At 39.4% G+C, this 19835-nt stretch overlaps 3 protein-coding genes across 3 annotated transcripts; 1 reads left to right on the top strand and 2 right to left on the bottom strand.

The window, feature by feature from the left end:
* The first annotated feature begins 2323 nt into the window (after positions 1-2323).
* Positions 2324-5941, top strand: mfap5 (microfibril associated protein 5). Its single transcript, XM_061717037.1, has 7 exons — positions 2324-2375; positions 2693-2767; positions 2879-2911; positions 3038-3076; positions 3178-3265; positions 4985-5058; positions 5147-5941. The coding sequence occupies exons 1-7, from the start codon at positions 2336-2338 to the stop codon at positions 5257-5259; spliced, it is 462 nt and encodes a 153-aa protein (XP_061573021.1). The 5' UTR covers positions 2324-2335; the 3' UTR covers positions 5260-5941.
* Positions 5714-11549, bottom strand: LOC133434178 (adaptin ear-binding coat-associated protein 1-like). The gene is made up of 7 exons (XM_061717036.1): positions 11381-11549; positions 10401-10501; positions 9945-10049; positions 9370-9451; positions 9152-9260; positions 8723-8867; positions 5714-7237 (listed from the first exon to the last, which is right to left on the bottom strand). Exons 1-7 carry the CDS (start codon positions 11479-11481, stop codon positions 7125-7127), a joined length of 756 nt encoding a protein of 251 aa, XP_061573020.1. The 5' UTR covers positions 11482-11549; the 3' UTR covers positions 5714-7124.
* Positions 11550-15070: 3521 nt separating this feature from the next.
* On the bottom strand, positions 15071-18085 carry aicda (activation-induced cytidine deaminase). Its single transcript, XM_061718422.1, has 5 exons — positions 18066-18085; positions 15985-16150; positions 15580-15862; positions 15330-15445; positions 15071-15246 (listed from the first exon to the last, which is right to left on the bottom strand). The coding sequence occupies exons 1-5, from the start codon at positions 18083-18085 to the stop codon at positions 15196-15198; spliced, it is 636 nt and encodes a 211-aa protein (XP_061574406.1). The 3' UTR covers positions 15071-15195.
* Positions 18086-19835: the final 1750 nt, after the last annotated feature.

The following is a 19835-nucleotide window of genomic DNA, read 5'->3' on the forward strand; positions in this document are numbered from 1 at the left end:
AAGGGATTAAAAAAAAAAAAAAACATACTGAAGATTACATGGCTTTTAAAAAAAACATTTTTTTCTCTTTCTCTTTCCAAAGATGTTTTCCTTGCAAGTTACTTAGTTGATTTTTATCTCCACCCCTCTCTATTTAGATCTTGGAGATTTGCACTATACCACCTCGGAGGTACGGTAAATGCAAAATGATGTGAAGATAAAGATGGAGAAGCTGAAGGAATTTTCAGATAGAGGCTGCTCCAAACTAATTGACAGTATTATTGTATAGTGTTATGTTTACACTTCAGGCACAGACATAAATGCGACCAAGCACAGAAAAACAATTTCCTTTTTTTTTTTTTAGCCTAAATCCCTGGTGTCTAACTCACATTAAACTAATGTAAAAGCAAAGAAAAATAGAGAGCCATATGTATTCACTAATCTATAACTTCAGTGACTTGTTTTTAACAAGTTCTTGTGCTTTATCTCAGTTATGTGCTAGAAGACCAAGGAAAAAAAAGGTTCATTTTGGACTGGACTCTCTTTAAGAAGCAGTACAGAAGCTAGGATACAGCTGCATGTTGGTGTTGTCAAATATTCCATGCAAATTGTCATTTGTTTATTATAAATTACTTGTAGTACTTGGTAGAAAAAAAGGATATTTTTATGATTCTTATGATGCATGTTCTGGGTCACTGGAAAGCCCCTAGAGACAAATTCTGTTGTAATAGATGCAATATAAATAAAATTGAATTGAATTGAACTAATGTATGGTACTGAAAAAGGTGGATGCTGTTTGATATTATATGAAAAGCTTTGAATACTTAGGTTTCCCATACTCTGTGTAAAGAACAACAAATTAAAACCAACATTAGACTGAAAATGATGATGGTCAAAACATGCACTTTCACTCTTCTCTGCAAACATCAGGTTTATTTACATGTTGCTGAGGAATCCTTTCTAAGTTCATTGCGCCACCTGCTGTTTGTACCAAGTATCACAAAAGGCAAGCAAGAGGCCACTGAGTGTTAGAGTGTCTAAAGTAATTTTGTGTCCTTCAACTACACTTTTTTGGTTGAAACATCTATTCATATGTATTGTTTCTAATTTTCTTCGTATAAAAGAAGTTAACACGAGGAAATATCAAAACTCTTTAGCTTCTTTTGTACTAAAATGTATCCTGATATTTGTGCCATGATGTGCCTGAAGTATTTGTTTATTTATCAAAGAAAAAAATGAATGTGTGGTAAAGACACACAGAAGTAGGTCAGCACAGTCTTGCATCATCACAAGTGTAAAACATCACAAATGTCCAACACTGAATGGAGCAAACTGGAAAGACTTTGGAATTCACAATATCACTGTTTTGGATTCATTTGAGGGAACGACACTGATGTAAAACCAACAGTCAGATTTAGTAAGAAACAAATCTTTAGTGATTAGAATACACAGTTATGTAACAAATGATGAGGCTCCCATAGAGATGCAAAACGTGTTGATATGGCCGTTCATGGAGTCTGACTACATTCAAAAATGGTCAAAAATTGAAAAGGAAGAGCTGTTGCTGTCTTATGAAGCTTTATCAAACTGGAGTAAAAAATGGGGAAACATTTGAAAACTGTGATGGGAAAGAGGCAAGGGGGAGGAGGAAGAGGAGGAGGATGGTGCAGGAGATGGAAGGAGGGGAATAAAGAGAAGACAAAAGATTCATAAAACTAAAGCAGTTGTGGACGACCGCAAAATTTGTGAGTATGAGTTGATTATTTTTCAGCTGATTTTAACTCATTCTGTAGGAAATACACAGAAACATTTGCAGAGGAACTGTAACTCACATCCAAAGACACCCACTGAAGTATATGTCCTACTGATTAGATTTTAACGACGGGTTATGGGAGAACGCTTAGCTGGTTAACTGATTAACTATGAGGCGACATGTCAGATATGGAATGTGTGGCTGGTTGTTGGGCTGAGCAGGAACAAGAAGAAGAAAACATGGCACCATAACAAGCACGTCAACATCAGACATGTTGACACTTTTTAATTGTAAATGATGACACTGGGATTATCACGACTGAAAACTTGAAGGGGAAAAAAAACCCAACAAAAACTTACGCTCAGGTTGGCTAGTGATGGTTGTAGAATTGGAAAGTAGGGGCATGTTCTCATAAAAGGAAAGCTGGGAAAGAATGTGTGATTGTACGCGATGGAGGGGTGGAGGGGGCGCTCTAACAGGGCACAAAAAACACATTCTTTTGAGAGGACTCACATTTTGGACTCCAAAGTTATTCAGACACATCACAAAAGGAATGATGCAGGGTGGGAGAGGAGGGAGGGAAGGGGAAAGAGGAAGAGGGGAATGAAGGAATTAAGCAAAGAAGAAAAACACATATGCAGAGGTGAGGTATTTTCTTTTCTTGCTCCACTGCTACTTTATCAAGCTGTTTCTAATTTCCCCAATAAATAATAGATTAAATAAATGTCGGAAAATTACATCAGGCACGCTTTTATAGCAATGATAACTTCCGAAAACATAGCACTCTGCTGCACATCTGTGCTTTTAGCTGAAGCAAAACTTTCAGGAAAACATGACTGTGACCTGGAATGTCGGGAGCATTTATATGCGAGGGGATTAAAGGAAACATAAACAGCACAGTGAGGATATTGAGCAGTTCCACTCTGTGAAATCATCCGGACTCCTTTCCTCTTCCTCAAGCTCGTAAAGTTCACCTCTTGCAAGCTGAAGGAATGGGCAGCCTCCCAGTGGTCCTGCTCCTCTGTGGTTTCTACGGTAACGCTGCCAAACAGAACACACAAATCATCCTGTTTAATTATGGTTGAGTCGATGTGTGTTTGTTTTCATGCTGCGAAACACTCCCCTCATGTGGTTTCTGTTCCACAGTGCTCACAGCTGTAACCCAAGCTCAGCAGACCGGTAACGCTCATTTCCTCACAAGTCACACTTTTGATCAGGACAAGTGACATCTGTCAGTCTGTGAGTCACTGGGTCAGAGGGAGGATGTTTTTCCAGTCTGATCCTGTTTTCTTTCCTTCTTTCTAGAGAGCACAGAGGCACCTGGAGATGCTGAGCTACCAACCAGTGAGTAACTGTTTGTTGGGAGATGACCTCTGACCTCCCTTTCAGAACTACTGGCGTGTGCCTCCGATGTGATACCATTTTAACACCTTCTGTCTCTGCAGACTGCAGGGAGGAGATGTATCCTTGCACCAGGATGTATTCAGTTCACAAGCCCATCAAGAGATGTATTGGCTATCTTTGTCTCTACAGGTGATCCAAACATTTTCTAAAAATATCCTCTTTTTTTTCAACCAAGTACTACAAGTAATTTATATTAAACACATGACAAAAACAAATTAGTGCCTGTAATTTATTTAATGAGGAAAATGATAAAACATTGCACATTTTTGAGTGGCAATATCAGTTTTTGCTTTTATCATTCATTGCCAATTTTTCACAACAATAACAAAAGCTAAACCTTTCCTGTATTTGTTAATCGGTTCCTCTATTGGAGGAACTTTATCCCATTCCTTTGCTCAGAATAGCTTCAACTTTGAGAGGGTCTCATCAAATGGGCTGCTCACTTCAAGTCTTTCCCCTTGACCTTGGTCCAACATTTCCTCTGGACAAAGGTCAAGACTTTTACTGCTGAAAAAACATTTGTGCTAATGCTGTGTGAACTACATTCTGTCCAGATTCTGGTCACAAACACATATCTGTTTTTATTTTCCTGGCATAATTCAGAATTCATTATTCCATTAATGACTAAAAGCTGGTCCATGTACACAAAAAAAGACCCAGACCATGATACTACCATGTTTCATACATCAGATGAGTTAGTTATGGAGGAGCATTACACAGCTGATACTAATACTAACTAAGCTGATAGCTGTTAGCTGTCAGCTGTTAGCTGATACTAACTAAATAGTGCCATTTTGGTTTCATTTTCCCCCCAAACGCTCTTTCCACTTTTCATCTGGTTCGTCCACATGATCGTTAGCAAAAGACGTGGCTTCCTCCTCGCAGAACTCCTGTGCACATCAGTGCTGGTCAGTGTTATAACAGTAAGCTGTGGGAGGTGTTAGCAGTTCTTTCACAGTGTTATTGTGCCAAGAAATGTGTCCTTATTAAAAAACAGTGCCCTTCTAGTAATTCACATAAACCAAATATAGGAGGCAGGACAGTGAGTGACTACACGCAGCATGTTAGTGTTGCAGCGGCAGTAAGAGTGGTGTGCTCTGTGATTTTTGCTTGCCCTTACAGAGCTTGTCTCCCCCTTTCTGGCTTCTTTACTACCTCCCAAGGTGAAACAGGGGTACAAAGAAACCTCACACTGTTCTGCCTCTGTATATTTCACACAGCAGGCGAAATATCAGAACAGATGCCCTGCTTTAACAGAAAGTCTGGGCGCCCTATGACCTTGAGATTCCTCGTGACTTTGCATGCTATTATATCTATCGGTGGTGGTAGATCACTCATCTGTCTGACTGTGGTTTGTTGTTGTCCAGTCTTCAGAAATGATTTTGTAACCTTTTTTTTTTAGCCAGAAGGCCATTTTCAATTGTTTTTCCGAGGTCCATAGAAATCTCATTTGTTATGATACACTTTCTCTAAGAAATATTGTGAAGATCAGACTTAAATACATCCCTGTTCTGCAAATTAAAAAAAAATCATCCAAACATATCGGATGATCATCTTTCCCACTCATCTGACCTTACTAATTTCAGGTTTACTTGTTCAAACCCAAAACATGAGATGTTCTTATTACAAAGTAAACTTGTATGCAAATCGGACACCATTTTAGATCATATTTATACTGACTTTAATGGTTCTTTAACTGACACACATTGACACTAATCTGCTATTGCATTAATTATGTCATTATATCATCTTTATTGAGTGTGTTCAAAGCTCAGGGCTGTCACACCTGTCAGACTAAATCCCTACTACTTAATACACCTATCATGTTTTATCTTGTTGCTGAATCAGCCTCCCTCGTGTTTACGTGATCAACAATGAGATCTGTATGAGGACAGTGTGCCAGCAGGATGAGTATCTGAAAGGTGAGACCATTTTCATGTAAAAACAGGCTATCTGTTATGGAGAACCGTCACACCTTTAAAGAAATCTGTCATCCTTTGAATCCAACAGCTGAACTGTGCAGAGAGTTGTCCGGGTGGCCCAGACGCATTGCGAGATCTTCTACTAGGAAACGCTGTCGCGGTCGCCGTAGCAACCCCAAAACCTGGGCAAACAAGGCCTGATGTTGCCTAGAATGATGACGTGACCACCAGCGAGGATGGTGCCTGGGGGCATCGTAACACCATCAATCCAGCGCTCAACACCTGGGGGTCTCTTTCTTTCACACAGACACGTGTGTGCCGTCATATTGATGTTTATGTATTAACCTTTTCATCGTGTGTGTGAAAGTCGTGCCGATTTCGTCTGTGTATTGTTGGACACAGATCATGTCCTTCATGGTTTACGATGCATATAAGGTACTGTAGCAATGGGCCTATAGCAGCACTGAGTCATTTCATTGTAGAAGTTAAAAAAAAAAAAAAAAAAAAGCCCTACTCTGACGTGGGCTGTAAGGTTGTTACTGACACTTTGATATTATGTGTACTATTTTAGCCAGTTAAATACAACAGTTTTTTTTGTACTTCATACATGAGCTTCTTTTTCCACTCTGCTAATGTAAGACGCAAGACAAATATGTTCACATCTTTTCTTTATAATTGTCTTTGCATGTTCATTTCCATACACATTTACACTTTAAATAACAAGTCAAATTTGGGAGAACCGCATATAATTTGGACAATAAACAAAGGAACACTGACAAACACTCCCACGATCTTTGTGTGCTCCAGTCAACATCCATCATCACACCACTACACAATGCACATCAGCCACGACACATATGCATGTGACATCAGGGAACTGGAACGAGCTTCTTGGAACGTAATATCACGACAAAACACTGCCTCAAACACAGTCATTTGCTTCCACGTTGCATTTGTCTGCAACACAAATCCAGAAATAATAATAATACATCTCAACATGGAATTGAAGCTCACAGGTAAACTCCATACAACATGCTATGGTTGAGGTCTACAGATTGATCACCTGCTCAGAAAAGACTTAAGGGGGTGAAGCTTTCCCTCCAGTGACAAAAAAGTGCAGAAAGATAAACCTATTCATCAAAGAGGAGAGAGGTTGTGACCCAAGTGACTCACCAGCTACAGCTTTAACAGCTGTGCTGTGTGGAGATGACATAACACGGCCTAAATCATCTCCATTTCATCTAGTGGTGAAGATAAAAGCATTTGATGCCTATATTTTTTTTTGCTCACTACCTCTCCCAACATTCCCACTTTAATGTGCCCGGATTCACAGTACAAAACAATATGCATAACTCCAGGACTCGTCACCTCTGGAATATGTGTTAAACAGCTGCACAGCCACAAGTGCAGACTACAGAGTGCTAAGGAGCACAACCATTCTGTAAACAAACCAAGAACTGACAGGATTAGTTCAAGTAAAATCACTTTGTGGGAGATTTCACACCAAGCTTAATCTAATACTAGACTTGATCTTTAAATGCATACTGTATAACTTTGTAACTACATTGACAGACTGGACTGTCAGTCAGTGCATAAAATCAGTCTCATTGTTGGAGACTTGGGGAAAAACAAGTCATAGTACATGAAGGTGGTAACACCAATGACAATAACAAACCACTGACACAATATATGCACACATTTAAAATAATTAATCTCTGTACATAAATTAATTCATTTATATATTTCATTAGCTTTCATCATTTGATGTTGATGAGGTGATTATGTCTCCCTTTTTATCCGTTACGTTTATTCTACAGCAGCAATTAAACCATTGTTAAATCAAACAAAGAAGGAATGAAAAAAATATATATAAATGGCCTGTAATTTTAAATGTGTCGGATTTAAGACTGTGCTCTGAGGGGCTGAAACCCAAACAAAACGAGAAGGGGTTACCCTGCTCGGCAGGGAGAGATACGGGACCCCGAGAACGGGGAACATAAATTCGCAAAAAGTGCTGCATACTTTTACAGAGAGGAAAGAGGGAGAAGAACAGACTGAATATATCCTCAGTTCTGAGATACAGAGTCAAAGTCTCCCCACAGATCAGAGCTGGCCGTGGATGTGGGATTGGATGGAGCCACTGAGTTGGAATTGCTCGCGTCCAGGTCAAGCAAACATCCTGATGGTTAGAAAAAAAAAAGAGAGAAAAATTCATCCCTTAGACAGTACCAAAGTAACTCATTATTAACAACAAAAAAAAGTTGCACATTAAATACATAACAGAAGAGGTCTTGTTAAAAAAAGCCAGACTGGCTCTGAAATGTGCAGAAAAATTTTAAATCACAAACTATAATTTTTGCAGCCACTCAAACAGAGAGATGAGTGGAACGTTGATTGTGCCACTTACAGCATTAAAACGATTCATTTGAAAGTTAGATTTTGCACATAGTTTCCCCTTTATTCTGCACACACGAGAGGGGGAGCTCCGAATTACTTTCCTTGAAAATAGTTTAAATGACTTCTGGTTAGGTTCTTCAAAATGTCTGAGCACCAAAACCAAAGTTCCATTCACTCTAATTGCGCTCAGATGGCTGCAGAAATATCAGATTTAAGCATCTTTAAATATCTATAAAGCGATGTGGTTTGCAGCGTTAACGTAACTATGCGTTGGAAGGCCAGACAAGACAAATGCAATAATACTTGTTTAAGGAAAATTCCAGCATTTTACAGTCAATTTATTATCGTGCTCACAATGTGAATCTGATGTGAAGCCAGCCTTAGCCAGGTCTCCTTTCATGTTCCACTGTATTTCAGCTGCGTGCATCTACAACATCTAACCAAAACCCAGATTTACCAACCGTCTGTGGATGTAAAGCTGCAAGCTATGGACTTTTGAGGTTGATAAAATTAACATAAGCATTTTTTACCATTGACAGTGTCAGTGACAGGAAAGGTTTTTCATAGTTAAACCTGGACTGAGCTGCTCCAGCTGTGAAGTGTTCATGTTTCCGCTTTGTGAGTGGAACATATTTGAGATCCCAAATATTAAGTTTTCCTGTTGATTTTTTGTGATTATGAGTTTTGATATAACAATTTATCAAACCACTTTCTTCTGATGGTTGAGAAGTCATTTTATTATTAATCTGAGATTGGGATATATCCAAGCCTCCCTATTGTTTAAGCTGCACTCTAACATTGCACTAAAGGACTGTCTCAGAAAATTAGAATATTGTGATTTTCTGTAATGCAATTACAAAAACAAAAATGTCATATATTCTGGATTCATTACAAATCAACTGAAATATTGCAAGCCTTTTATTATTTTAATATTGCTGATCATGGCTTACAGCTTAAGAAAACTCAAATATCCTATCTAAAAAAAAAATAGAATATTCTGGGAATCTTAATCTTAAACTGTAAGCCATAATCAGCAATATTAAAATAATAAAAGTCTTGCAATATTTCAGTTGATTTGTAATGAATCCAGAATGTATGACATTTTTGTTTTTTTAATTGCAATACAGAAAATAAAGAACTTTACCACAATATTCAAATTTTCTGAGACAATCCTGTATGCACTAAAACATTGTAAGCGGTGTGCACTCTACTGTACGTGCTACATACCCTGTGCAATTTTGAAAATGGTTTAGAACTTGTTTCGTACCAGTGTCACTTCCTCCTGCCGAAGGCTGTGTGTTATGATTGGTAGATCTTGAGGGGGGTGGAGCTAGCTTGCCCCCAGGGGGAGGAGGAAGGAGCCCAAGACCTCCTGAACCTTGCGGACGAGACCTATCCTTTCTTTTTGATTGCTAGATCAGAAAAAACAAGAAAAATAAAACTCCAGATGAGAGAAAGAGAGACAATGTAGGTATGTTCATAGATGCATGCATTAAATCTGATTTTTAGTTTAGGTACTGGATTTACAAATGTACCCTTATCTTTCGTGGACAATAATGGCTTTCAAAAACATTAAAAAAAAAAGAACATTAGAACAATATTTAATCCAATGGAACTCAAAGCTGGTGTTGCAATATTATAAAGCCTTTGTGATATTACAACCTTATGATCAATAGATTCTAGGAAATGAGGATACCCCAATATTTATAGTAATGGTTTGTCCTTCTTTAAAGCCCAGGTCCAGTTTAGGAGTGGTGTCTGGAAGCTGAGCTTGCTTGGAAAATTCATTTTCTTGTTTGACCCACCTGGGAGAAAACAAAAAACGGATTAGAGACGAATGAAAAAAACACGAAAATGAATGATTCACTGCTGAAACAACTCCATTTCATGACACATTTAGGAGCAGCTGCGTACTTAAAGTGGTCTTGAAGTGCAACATTGAAGTCAAAGGCATCCCCTCGGTCCCCAAACCCAATGCCAATGAATGCTGTACGACCTTCAAGATGAATATACAATAAAACTGGTTAGAGTAATACACATACAATCTCCACACATTCTTCAAATCAATATTTTCTAGGTTCAAATGTCCACACAGTACAACGTTTTCAAATCATATCTGCCATTCAAGCCCAAATTGCTAGATGTTTACAATAAAAATAAATACTTTAAAATCAAACTGTTAACTTCTATATGGTAATTGACTATATGTGGTATCATATCTAATGAATTGGTTAATTTGTAGAAATTCAGACTTTGTTTTTCAGAAAACAGACCATAGGTACTGTAACATTCTGGAAATGCAAGTATTTTTCCATCCAGTCATTCCCTTTCCCCCCCCCATATGTGCACATCACAGAAAAGCTGTGTAGGAACCTAGCAAATTACAGTTCTACGCCAATTTATACACATCTGTTTCAAACATGTTATCTTCTAAAATTATGAGGATAGTTCAAATATATTCATAGCTTTGCAACAAACAGTTTACTCACCGTTGTCATCCTGAATACGGAGCACAAAGTATCGGCTTGAGTCACTGACTGTCTCCACTATGATGCCAGGGTACTCATCCACGGGTGCCTGGGCAAAGAGCTCCCCTGTAGGTTAGGACCAGATAAGTGATGGAGTATGAGGGTGTTTAAGGCAAAACTCTACAAAGAAACATGTTTTTATGTTAACAACAACAAAAACAGAGAGGGATTTAATTGTCTGTATACAAATCAGGTTTTGAAAAAAAAAAAAAAATCCAGTGAAAGGTTTTTTCAAAAGAAAACACATGTATGGAAATGGAACCTGTTCAGTACAGCATAGACTGCTTGCTTGGACACACGCTGGGTCACCTTGGAAAAGATGAGTAACAAAGAGCGGGCGACGAACAGAAGACTACACAGAAATGATTTACGGCAGTGACAGTAAACAACTATGCAGTCTGTCTGGTTTCCTCTCACCAGAGATTTTGTCCTCCAATTTCACATAGGCTACTTTCCCCCGGGCCGTGACACGCATGCGTCCGGTCCAGTCAGGAGCGTCCAGCTTCCAATCGGCAGCCCTGTGACACACACACATGGAGTCAGTGTGATGTGGGTAGAAATTTGTTTGAGACTGATGTTGACAGTGGAAGATTACAGGTAAGAGACAGGAAAGTTATTGTGTCCCACTCAGTCTGTCCACTCATTTCTGGAGTGAGTAAGACATCAGACAGACATTTCACTGAGACGTTTGGCTGAAATATCACATCAACACCCTTACTCACCGTGGTTAGTGGTCAACTAACCCTTTTTCTCATGGGGCTTAGGCTTTTGCTACTGTTTGGTGCATCAGGCCAGAATAAGGACCAGCCAAAAAATAAATGTTTTTTTTTTTTTTTTTTTTTTAATAAGCCCATTGACTAAAACGCATAATGGCTATTTTCAAGACATTCTTGCCATGTGGAACATCTAAACTCAGCCTCTATGACATTCAGCAACCCTGCTCACGTTTAAAGTATTTGGCAAAGCCAAAAGGAAAAATGTAGTAGAATAAACACCACATATTAATCAGTGTGCCCCCCATCATGCATCTTTTTTTTTTAAAAAGCACACGGATGCGTCAGCGGGTTAAGCAAACACGGTGGGACTCGTTTGTCTCTTTTTCTCGTTTATATGTCCCTTATTCTTACGTCATGACCTTGCAAATGTATACCATAACAAAAACAAGCAGCGCTCTAAAGGATGATTTATGGTCCGCGTTACACCAACGCAGAGCCTACGGCGTAGGGTACGCTTCAACGCGCACCGTACGGTGTAGGCTCTGCGTCGACTTAACGCAGAACCATAAATCAGGCGTCATCTGCGTAACCAGAGCCGTGAGAGCGGCCGCTGCTCGGGGCGGATGCCGGGGCAGAGAGCCGCCCCCCCCCGCTCACCTGGCCGGCCCCCCTCCCGCTCACCTGACCGCCCGGTTCGACGCCCTCGGCGGGATGCGGTAAACGTTGACTTCAGGTTTGATGCACAGCACCGACTCGTACTCGGCCTGACCGTGAGCCGCCATCTTGACTTTCGCCCAGTACGCCGGTGTGGACGGGTCCGCTCAGCCGTGAGACCGTAATGACAGGTGTATCCGCGCACAGCTGCACCGGCCGCTCGGGCCCGCTGATTGTACTGTGTTGCTGAACGGAACAATGGCTCGATGGATTAGTGACGTGTGCGTCAGGGGCCAGGGGCCCCGGGTAGGATGCAGATGCTGACAGCTGGTCTTCAATTAAACACCTGCTGTACTCTACTGACCTTACTTTTTAACAACTTTTGCTTTTTATTATTTTACCTCTTTTCTTATTATTTAATTTAATTTAATTTGTTATTTACTGTTTAATTGTGTCTTACGCTTTTGAATTTGAATTTGAATTTTGAATTTATTCACAATACCATAATAAAAATTACAATAATACAGTCGAATTAAGTGGGTAGAGTGGGTCCCCCAAGGAAGCTAGGAAAGCTTATAGGTGGGGGCCCATAGTTCATATAAGGGTAGTGGTACAGTCAATGGTATAAGCAGTTACCATCTGTAAAGAGATGGTGATGGATAAATGCATACAAAGTACACCAAAACACTTAACATACATACTTAACATTACATACACATACAATCATACATCCCAGCAGTCCATGAAGAAGGATTTTTATATTATATACAGGACTGTCTCAGAAAATTAGAATATTGTGATGAAGTTCTTTATTTTCTGTAATGCAATTAAAAAAACAAAAATGTCATACATTCTGGATTCATTACAAATCAACTGAAATATTGCAAGCCTTTTATTATTTTAATATTGCTGATTATGGCTTACAGTTTAAGATTAAGATTCCCAGAATATTCTAATTTTTTGAGATACGATATTTGAGTTTTCTTAAGCTGTAAGCCATGATCAGCAATATTAAAATAATAAAAGGCTTGCAATATTTCAGTTGATTTGTAATGAATCCAGAATGTATGACATTTTTGCATTACAGAAAATAAAGGACTTTATCACAATATTCTAATTTTCTGAGACAGTCCTGTATAAGTAAGTAAAAGATTATTTTTTAGTTGTCTTTTAAACTTGGAGATAGAAGGCAACACCTTGAGGCCATCAATCCTATTCCAAATCTGCGGCCCCCTGCAAACAACACTCATACTGGCGCGCACATGTCGGCGACCTTTCCCTAATATGAGTGGTTTGATTCTTGTTTTGTATTTGTGCTGAGGACTTGAGATTGGCACAAGACTACTAAATCTAGGGTTGAGCCTGTTGACAATTTGAAACATAAGACAAGCATTATTATAATCGTTTACCTCAGCCAGTCTTAGTAACTCAAAGCGGTGAAATAGAGGGTGGGTGGGGAAATTTATCTCTGACCTATTTTAATAATGATGTAAAGTGCTTTGAATTACCTTGTGACACTAGGCCGATTGACTCACTTTTTAACTGTAGCCTATTTTAGATATTAAGGCCTGGATGTCACATCATTTTTTACAGCTAAACCAGGACAAGACTGAAGTACTGATCGTCGGTTCCTAAAACGCACTCAATAAATCCAAATAAACCCAATCCGAAGAATATATATACATATGCATTTTAATATATAATCAATCAATATCAATCTATATATATATATATATATATATATATATATATATATATATATATATATATATATATATATATACACACACACATACACATTTTTTAAAATAATTAATATAAATATATGTGAGGGGAGGTCGGGGGGGTGGGGTAAGGGATGGCATCCACTGCTAGTCTGAAATGAGAGAAAAACAGGGAAACGCACAACAGGCACACAAGCCTTTGAAATCTGTAAGAGAAAACAAACAAACAAACAGACACGAGAACAGGCAGAGACACAAACAGCAACCATTTCAGGTCTCTGAGACTGAATCCAAACTAGGCTACTGCGATTATAATAACATCAAACTCTGTCGGAATGGTTTGTGGTTGTTTTGTGTCTTTTCTTGTGCTTCTGTTTGAGACATGTGGAGGGACCTGTACACATCTGTGCCTAGGGGCTCTCTCTGTTGTTTTAAAATGTGTTCTCCATCATTGTACCTGCACACATTCAAGACACTCTGTACCAGATGCAGCCCCAGAACATAACCAAGCCTCCCCATGTTTCACAGTAGTGGTCGTTCTATTCTTTGAATGCTGACCTGATGTGACTTTTCAAGAAGCTCCAGTTTTGTCTCATCTGTCCAAAGGGCATTCTTCCAGAAGCTTTGTGGCTTGTTAATGTGCATTTTGAAAGATTTGAGTCTGGAAATTTTACAATTTGCTTTCAAAAGTAGAGTCCTTCACGACAATCTTCCACTAAATCCACTTTGCCTCAAACAAAGATGTATGTTGTGATCTGACACTGATGTACTTTGACCTTGGAGTTCACCTTGAATCTCTTTGGAAGTTGTTATGGGCTCTTTGGTTACATTTCACAACATCTGTCTCTGAAATTTGTCATCAGTTTTCCTCTTGCAGCAGAGACCAACCAGCGAGACTGAGGACAGTCACTGGACCCTAATCCTTTGAATGAAATTTGCAGCTGTGGTCAAAGGAACATCAGGCTGCTTGGAGATGCTCTTCTGGCTCTTCTGGCCTCCAAAATACTGGACAATTGTCCAGTATTTTCTTACTTATTTCCTAAGAAAACTCCCCTCATGATCCCAAACAGCAGCGATGACTTTTAACCCTGTAAATAATTGGACTGATTGAGTGCAAGATTGAGCACACTTGTGTTGCTTACATAACTTAACTAGTTTAACATGTCACTATAGTCAACATATTTTATCTTTTCAGAGTGTACCAGGCCAGTTACATTCATTTTTTTAACTCTTTAATGCCTGAGATATCAAATCACACATTCAAAATTTTTTTTTTTTTTTTTTAGTTTTGTTTGATGACATGTTAATTATATATTAAAATCGAAAACACTTCCAATTTTGTATTTAACATTTTCTTAATATTTTTTTTCATTATGAGTACATTAGATACTTTTATGTATTTCTTATTTAGGGGTTTCATTTTTTAATATATTTTTTGGTTTGTATAAAACCTTTTTTCCCTCTTTTTCTATAATGGAGGTGGTACAAATGTCTCAGTAATTCATGTATTAAAAATAATAGATCTGGTATTATAGGGTTAAACTGTTCGATTGTCCCACAGTCCAAAAGCATTGTCTAATTTTAACTAGAAAATGTTCAGTAAATTATTATTTATCATTTACTTTTGTCACTTTAAAGTTATTTCAGCAACCATTGTGCATTTTTTTACCTTTTAATTGAGGATTGCCAGCAAATGTGTCCACAGGGGTACCGTAGCTTTGCAGTTTGAAATATTGGATTAATCTATCTGTTGCTGTGATTTTGAATGTTGTTTTCAATTACTTTGGTTAACTGAATTATCTTAGTAAGAATAGATTGTATAAAGGTGACATTGCAAGCTAATGTCAAGCTAAAACTACAGCAAGTAAGCAAACAACTTTGCGAAGCTGACATCAATAACACAGAAAGAAATTGTATTCTCAGTTGTTTTATTTCACATTATCCTGTTGCTACAGATTCATCCAGCAGCTGCTTCCTAACATTGTGAGCCTTGATTGAAAGCATTTTTTTTCTCAGTTTTTGTATGTCTCAGTTTAGCAGTTGTAGTGATGGGACCAGCACTGACATGTCTTCTTCTCTAGACTTAATGCCAAGAACAAGAGAGATGGGAGGTTTATTTCATAGTCCAAGAAGCTTGAAGGCATCTCTTAAATCTTCTGTCTCGCAGGGCTGAGAGTGAAAGATGAACAGGGCATTATCAACAATGTAGACAGAGAATTGCTTCAAAGAAAAGGGCTAATTTGATGTCATACCTGGAGGATTCGGTTGAGTTTCCGTGCCAGACGAACAGAATTTGCCTGCAGTCCATCCCAGGGTTTGAATTTGCTTTTATTCCGAGCCACAAAGGTCTGCCAGCAATAGAAGTAATCTGAACCAAGTTGAAAATGGAAAATCTTTATTGACATCCATAGAATTAGAAAAGGAACATGTATTATCTAAAAAAAAATAAATGTGAATATAATCACAGTGATTTTCCTCTTGTACACAGAGGAATTCTCCCACCTTTGTAACTCATGACTGTGATGTGCACACCGGCTTTTTTCAGCATTCTCAGACCCTCTCTTTCGCGGCTGTCTTCCAGGTCACAGAAATAAAGGCGAGCAACGAATATCCTGAGGCGAAGATTGGGTGTCTGGTGGAGGAACTGGGCCAGACTAAAAGAGCAGTTGACACAGGGGGACCAGGAGCAAAACCAGGTGATGGAGTAGCTGACCTTCCTCGCACCTGTAACGCCATACCCCCACAGGCCGGGGCACAGGGCTCCCAGGTGACGCAGGAACAGCAACTGTAAAGAAACAGCAGAAAGAAGAAAACACATCATAGTTCTTTTCAGTGGTCTATTTCTGTCTTGGTACATGAACGGGCTGTTTTGAATATGCTACACCATCTTATCTCCTCCTTACTTGCCTCTACATGGCAGCCAGTGCGATTGCGGAGATGTCCAAAGTCAAAGGATAAGGAATCTGGGCCCACTCGCTTTTTCACCACGAAGCAGAGGTACGTCTCATGCCGGCCTCTTGCCCAGCGCAAGTTTTTGTAATGAAAGATAAACCTTTTTTGGGGTAGAAGTACACTGGGACACAGGGAAAGAGACGTTCTTTTCATTTACAAAGGAAATCTTGAAGGTTGAACAGTGAGCATATTGCTTACAATTGTGACCACAAGTTTTGGCAGTGACATTTATTTATTTATTTATTTATTATTTTCATACTTTATTGCTTCAATAAACTTAGACTTTACTTTGTGCCTCCATGGTAAACCGCAGAACATTTATAAGCATAAGGCTTTTAAGGCTTTTATTGGCAAACACATCAGATTTGTTCAGTGTTGACTCATGGGGATCCTTTCTCGCTATATTATTGTGTCCTGACTTGATCACAATTTGTAATGCTCTGCTTGTGTACCTGATTTTTGAAGATTGACCACAGGTTTTTAGCTGGAATTAAGATGTGAGGGATTTCCTGTTTACAAATCCAAAACTTCATTGGCATGATCATCTGAGCCACTTTGATATCGCTATTGTTGACATGGTGCTCCATCATGCTGGAAAATGCACGGATCATCCCCTAAAAGTTGATTTTGATAAACATTTCAACAGCGGTGTTTATTTATGGCAGTGTTTTGGGGGTAGAATTGTAAGTGAGCTCACTCCTTTAGATGAGAAAGAAATATAGCATTCACCTCTTCTCATGCGGACAATCGATTTTCCAATTTCCCAAAACAGTGGAAAGGTGCTTCATTGGGGAAAATAACTTTCCACAAGACTTATACTGTTCACTTTTTGTATTTCCTATGGAATTTCAGTCTCTCTTGGATGTTTTTCTTGGAGAGAAGTAGCTTCTTGCTGCCTTTCTTGGCACTGGGCCATCCAAAAGTCTTCGCCTCACAAGGAAAGAGGCCTGGCACTTGTTGAATACTCTTTGACATTCTGAGACTTTCTCCACTGCAGTTGAAGCCCTCTCATTGAGGCACTTGATATTGTTAATGGTTCTTCCATGTTTTTAGCAGCAGTCCTCTTACATGTGATACCTTTTTGATGTAAGGTGATGATGGCCGTCTGTGTTTATTTAGAGGTAGCCATCGATAACACCTGAACACAACACCTTCTGGACTCACTTTCTTTTGCATCATTTGCTCTTATTCTTCAGTCAGAATGAGAGGATAGTGATTTATAACAACAAACCCTGCGCTGATATTTTGGATAGGCGTAATTACGATAGATGAACATGTTGTCCCAGAGACAAAATACAGACTTTACACAACTCCCTAGACAATGTGAATCACCATCAGAAAGACTGAAGTGACACAAACTGTTAAACTTGAACACATAATTTGTATCACTGCTAAAACCTTTGGCCAAGACTGTATACTTAAAGAATATGTTTTGGGGATTTGACTCATTTACAACAAAAAAAAACTCTGGCATGCTAAATTTACCCCCCAACGTATCATTGTCTGTAAACCAGCATCTGTGTGTGCCAGACTATCTAGCAATCAGCATATGTAGTTATTTTATGACAGTAAAGTCTGCGAAAAAAAAAAAAATTGTTTCAGGGCTCACTGAATAACTAATCTAACGCTTAACAGTTTACTCATCAGATATGTTACTGATCGATTCAACTTTAAATCCAAGAAATTAGCACAAAAAAATGAATGTAAAACCTGTGGTTAACCAAATGTGAGCGATGGACATTGAGACGACAACTAACATTCACTAAGAAAGTTTTTCTCACTCTCAGTTTCACAACTATTAGTGAAACCGAGACGCTTTTTCATCAGTTATTGATAATGAAACCTTGATTCTGTCCAATGGATTAAGATGATAATGCCATTGAAGTATGGTAATGAAGGTAAAGCATTTAAAAAAAAAAAAACTTCCTGATTTTCTTTGTTTCCATTCATTAGTTTACACGTTTAATATGTACAGATATTTGAAAAAACTGCGAAAACAAATGCACGTATAAATAAAACATTTCATTTCTGCTCACCTGTCTAGCTTAGTAATCATTTCAAAAGACCCGCTTTGCTTTGTCACCCGTCACGCGTGGGTATTAAATGGAGATAAATGAGAAAGAGTGAAAGTGTGTGTGTGCAAGTGTGTGTGTGCGCATGTATATGTGTATTTGTGTGTGTGGGGGGGACATTAAAGGGAGGGAACTGAGAATCTATACCTCTAAACATAAACATCCTGCTTAAAGCTAACCCAACTGCTGGTTGGACAGAAAGCTTTTTTAAAATAAGTTTGGGGGGAAGGGTGGGGGGAGGGGGTGCATGATATAAGAGATATGGTTGGATGGCATTGCTTTGCTGCAAAACAAATAAAAATATAATTTGATTACTCAGTGGCTACTTGCTTTCTTTTTAAAGGCCTCGTGGTTTTCACTTGGTTTTGAAGAATGTGACGTTTATTCACATAATGATTTAAGTGAATTCATTCTTTTGGTAGTCTGTAACAGAGGAATTTTACTGGAGTGGCAGATTACACAAAACAGATTTTACTAAATAATTTGGTACGACCACACATGAGAGGAGTGTTTGACGTGATTTGTAGCCTTTGGAGTTTTTCAAAGACGTCAGTGAGTAAGGCCGACTGCAGGGAATTTTCCATGTACTTCCTGGTCACTGGCCACTACCCTTCAGTTCGAACATATCATTAAGTAAAAACTTGCAGACACCTTCTCACCTTGATCCACACAATGAAACTGCCACCTACACCTCCCGCCATTCAACATTTCCACCTAGCTATTCCCTCACCTTCCCGGGCCCCCGGACACGGGCGTTCCCAGACCTCGGAGGCCCTGACACTTACTTTGTCCTCTGATCTGGGCTTTCCCAAACTGTGTCAGACCGGGAGCAGAGCTATAATCGACCTCCCTCACCCTACGTGTCTGCTAGACCGGCCAGCCAGCTGACTGACCGCAGCGTGTGTGTATGAATCTCACTCGTTAGCCTTTGAACCGTCAGACGCTGTCATCCGCCTGTGCCGGATCAGGATGTGTATTATTTTGCTCTCATCTTTCCTTTGCGCTGTCTGTTTTAGCTTTGGCTCCGTCAGCTCACTCGGTGGCACTGCATGCAGGCATTCTGCTTTCCCATGACTCCCCTCACCCTCTCATGCACTCTGTGGTTTGGGGAATTCACCGTTTCCCAGGGTGACTGTTTTTGGAGCTCATTTAAGTGTGTGTGTGCATGTGAGCGTTAGTGTGTATGAGCATGTCATTAACACAGTCTATATGTTATACATCATCTGGAACGAATGTATCTAATTTATTCCCCAATTGTGTGGTGCCCCCAAATTTGGAGTGATTCATGTGTGTGTGTGTGTGTGAATGGTCTAAGCAGCCTCACATCATATTGCATTACTCTGACAGTGCACCAGGCCTGATGTCTCTGCACATTTGATCTTGTGTGCATGGGTCTTTTCTCGACTTCAAGAGGCTGATCAAATGCCAAACTATATGTAACCACTTCCCACCCAGCTCTCTGGGCTTGACCGCAGCTGGCCAAGGTCAACTCTCAGTCACACATGAACGCTCACGTGCACTACAACCCTTCTCTTGCGCTGTCTTTGTTTGTGTGTACAGGAGTAGTCCAGGACAGCCAGACATGTGCATTTAACCCGTAGTCAGGGGGGAGAAAGTAGGGCTTAAGAAATGCCAAGTCATACTTTCCGAAACCCACCCGCCCACACCCTGCATGCATGCGTGCACACACACACACACACACACACACACACACACACACACACACACACACAC

This window comes from Cololabis saira, chromosome 3 (assembly GCF_033807715.1).
Source record: "Cololabis saira isolate AMF1-May2022 chromosome 3, fColSai1.1, whole genome shotgun sequence".
NCBI classification, from domain to species: Eukaryota; Metazoa; Chordata; class Actinopteri; order Beloniformes; family Belonidae; genus Cololabis; species Cololabis saira.

What these genes read in the sequence shown, in the direction of transcription:
- aicda (XM_061718422.1), bottom strand. Translation starts at nt 18,085, where the DNA reads ATGATTACTAAGCTAGACAG. An exon ending in GCACTGGCTGCCATGTAGAG is followed by an intron (nt 15,863 to 15,984) that starts GCAAGTAAGGAG and finishes GTTTCTTTACAG; the next exon opens with TTGCTGTTCCTGCGTCACCT. An exon ending in CACAGTCATGAGTTACAAAG is followed by an intron (nt 15,446 to 15,579) that starts GTGGGAGAATTC and finishes AACTTGGTTCAG; the next exon opens with ATTACTTCTATTGCTGGCAG.
- LOC133434178 (XM_061717036.1), bottom strand. Translation starts at nt 11,481, where the DNA reads ATGGCGGCTCACGGTCAGGCCGAGTACGAGTCGGTGCTGTGCATCAAA. An exon ending in ATTGGAGGACAAAATCTCTG is followed by an intron (nt 10,050 to 10,400) that starts GTGAGAGGAAAC and finishes CCTAACCTACAG; the next exon opens with GGGAGCTCTTTGCCCAGGCA. An exon ending in GCACTTCAAGACCACTTTAA is followed by an intron (nt 9,261 to 9,369) that starts GTACGCAGCTGC and finishes GTTTTCTCCCAG; the next exon opens with GTGGGTCAAACAAGAAAATG.
- mfap5 (XM_061717037.1), top strand. Translation starts at nt 2,336, where the DNA reads ATGAAGGAATTAAGCAAAGAAGAAAAACACATATGCAGAG. An exon ending in GCTCCTCTGTGGTTTCTACG is followed by an intron (nt 2,768 to 2,878) that starts GTAACGCTGCCA and finishes TCTGTTCCACAG; the next exon opens with TGCTCACAGCTGTAACCCAA. An exon ending in AACCCAAGCTCAGCAGACCG is followed by an intron (nt 2,912 to 3,037) that starts GTAACGCTCATT and finishes CCTTCTTTCTAG; the next exon opens with AGAGCACAGAGGCACCTGGA.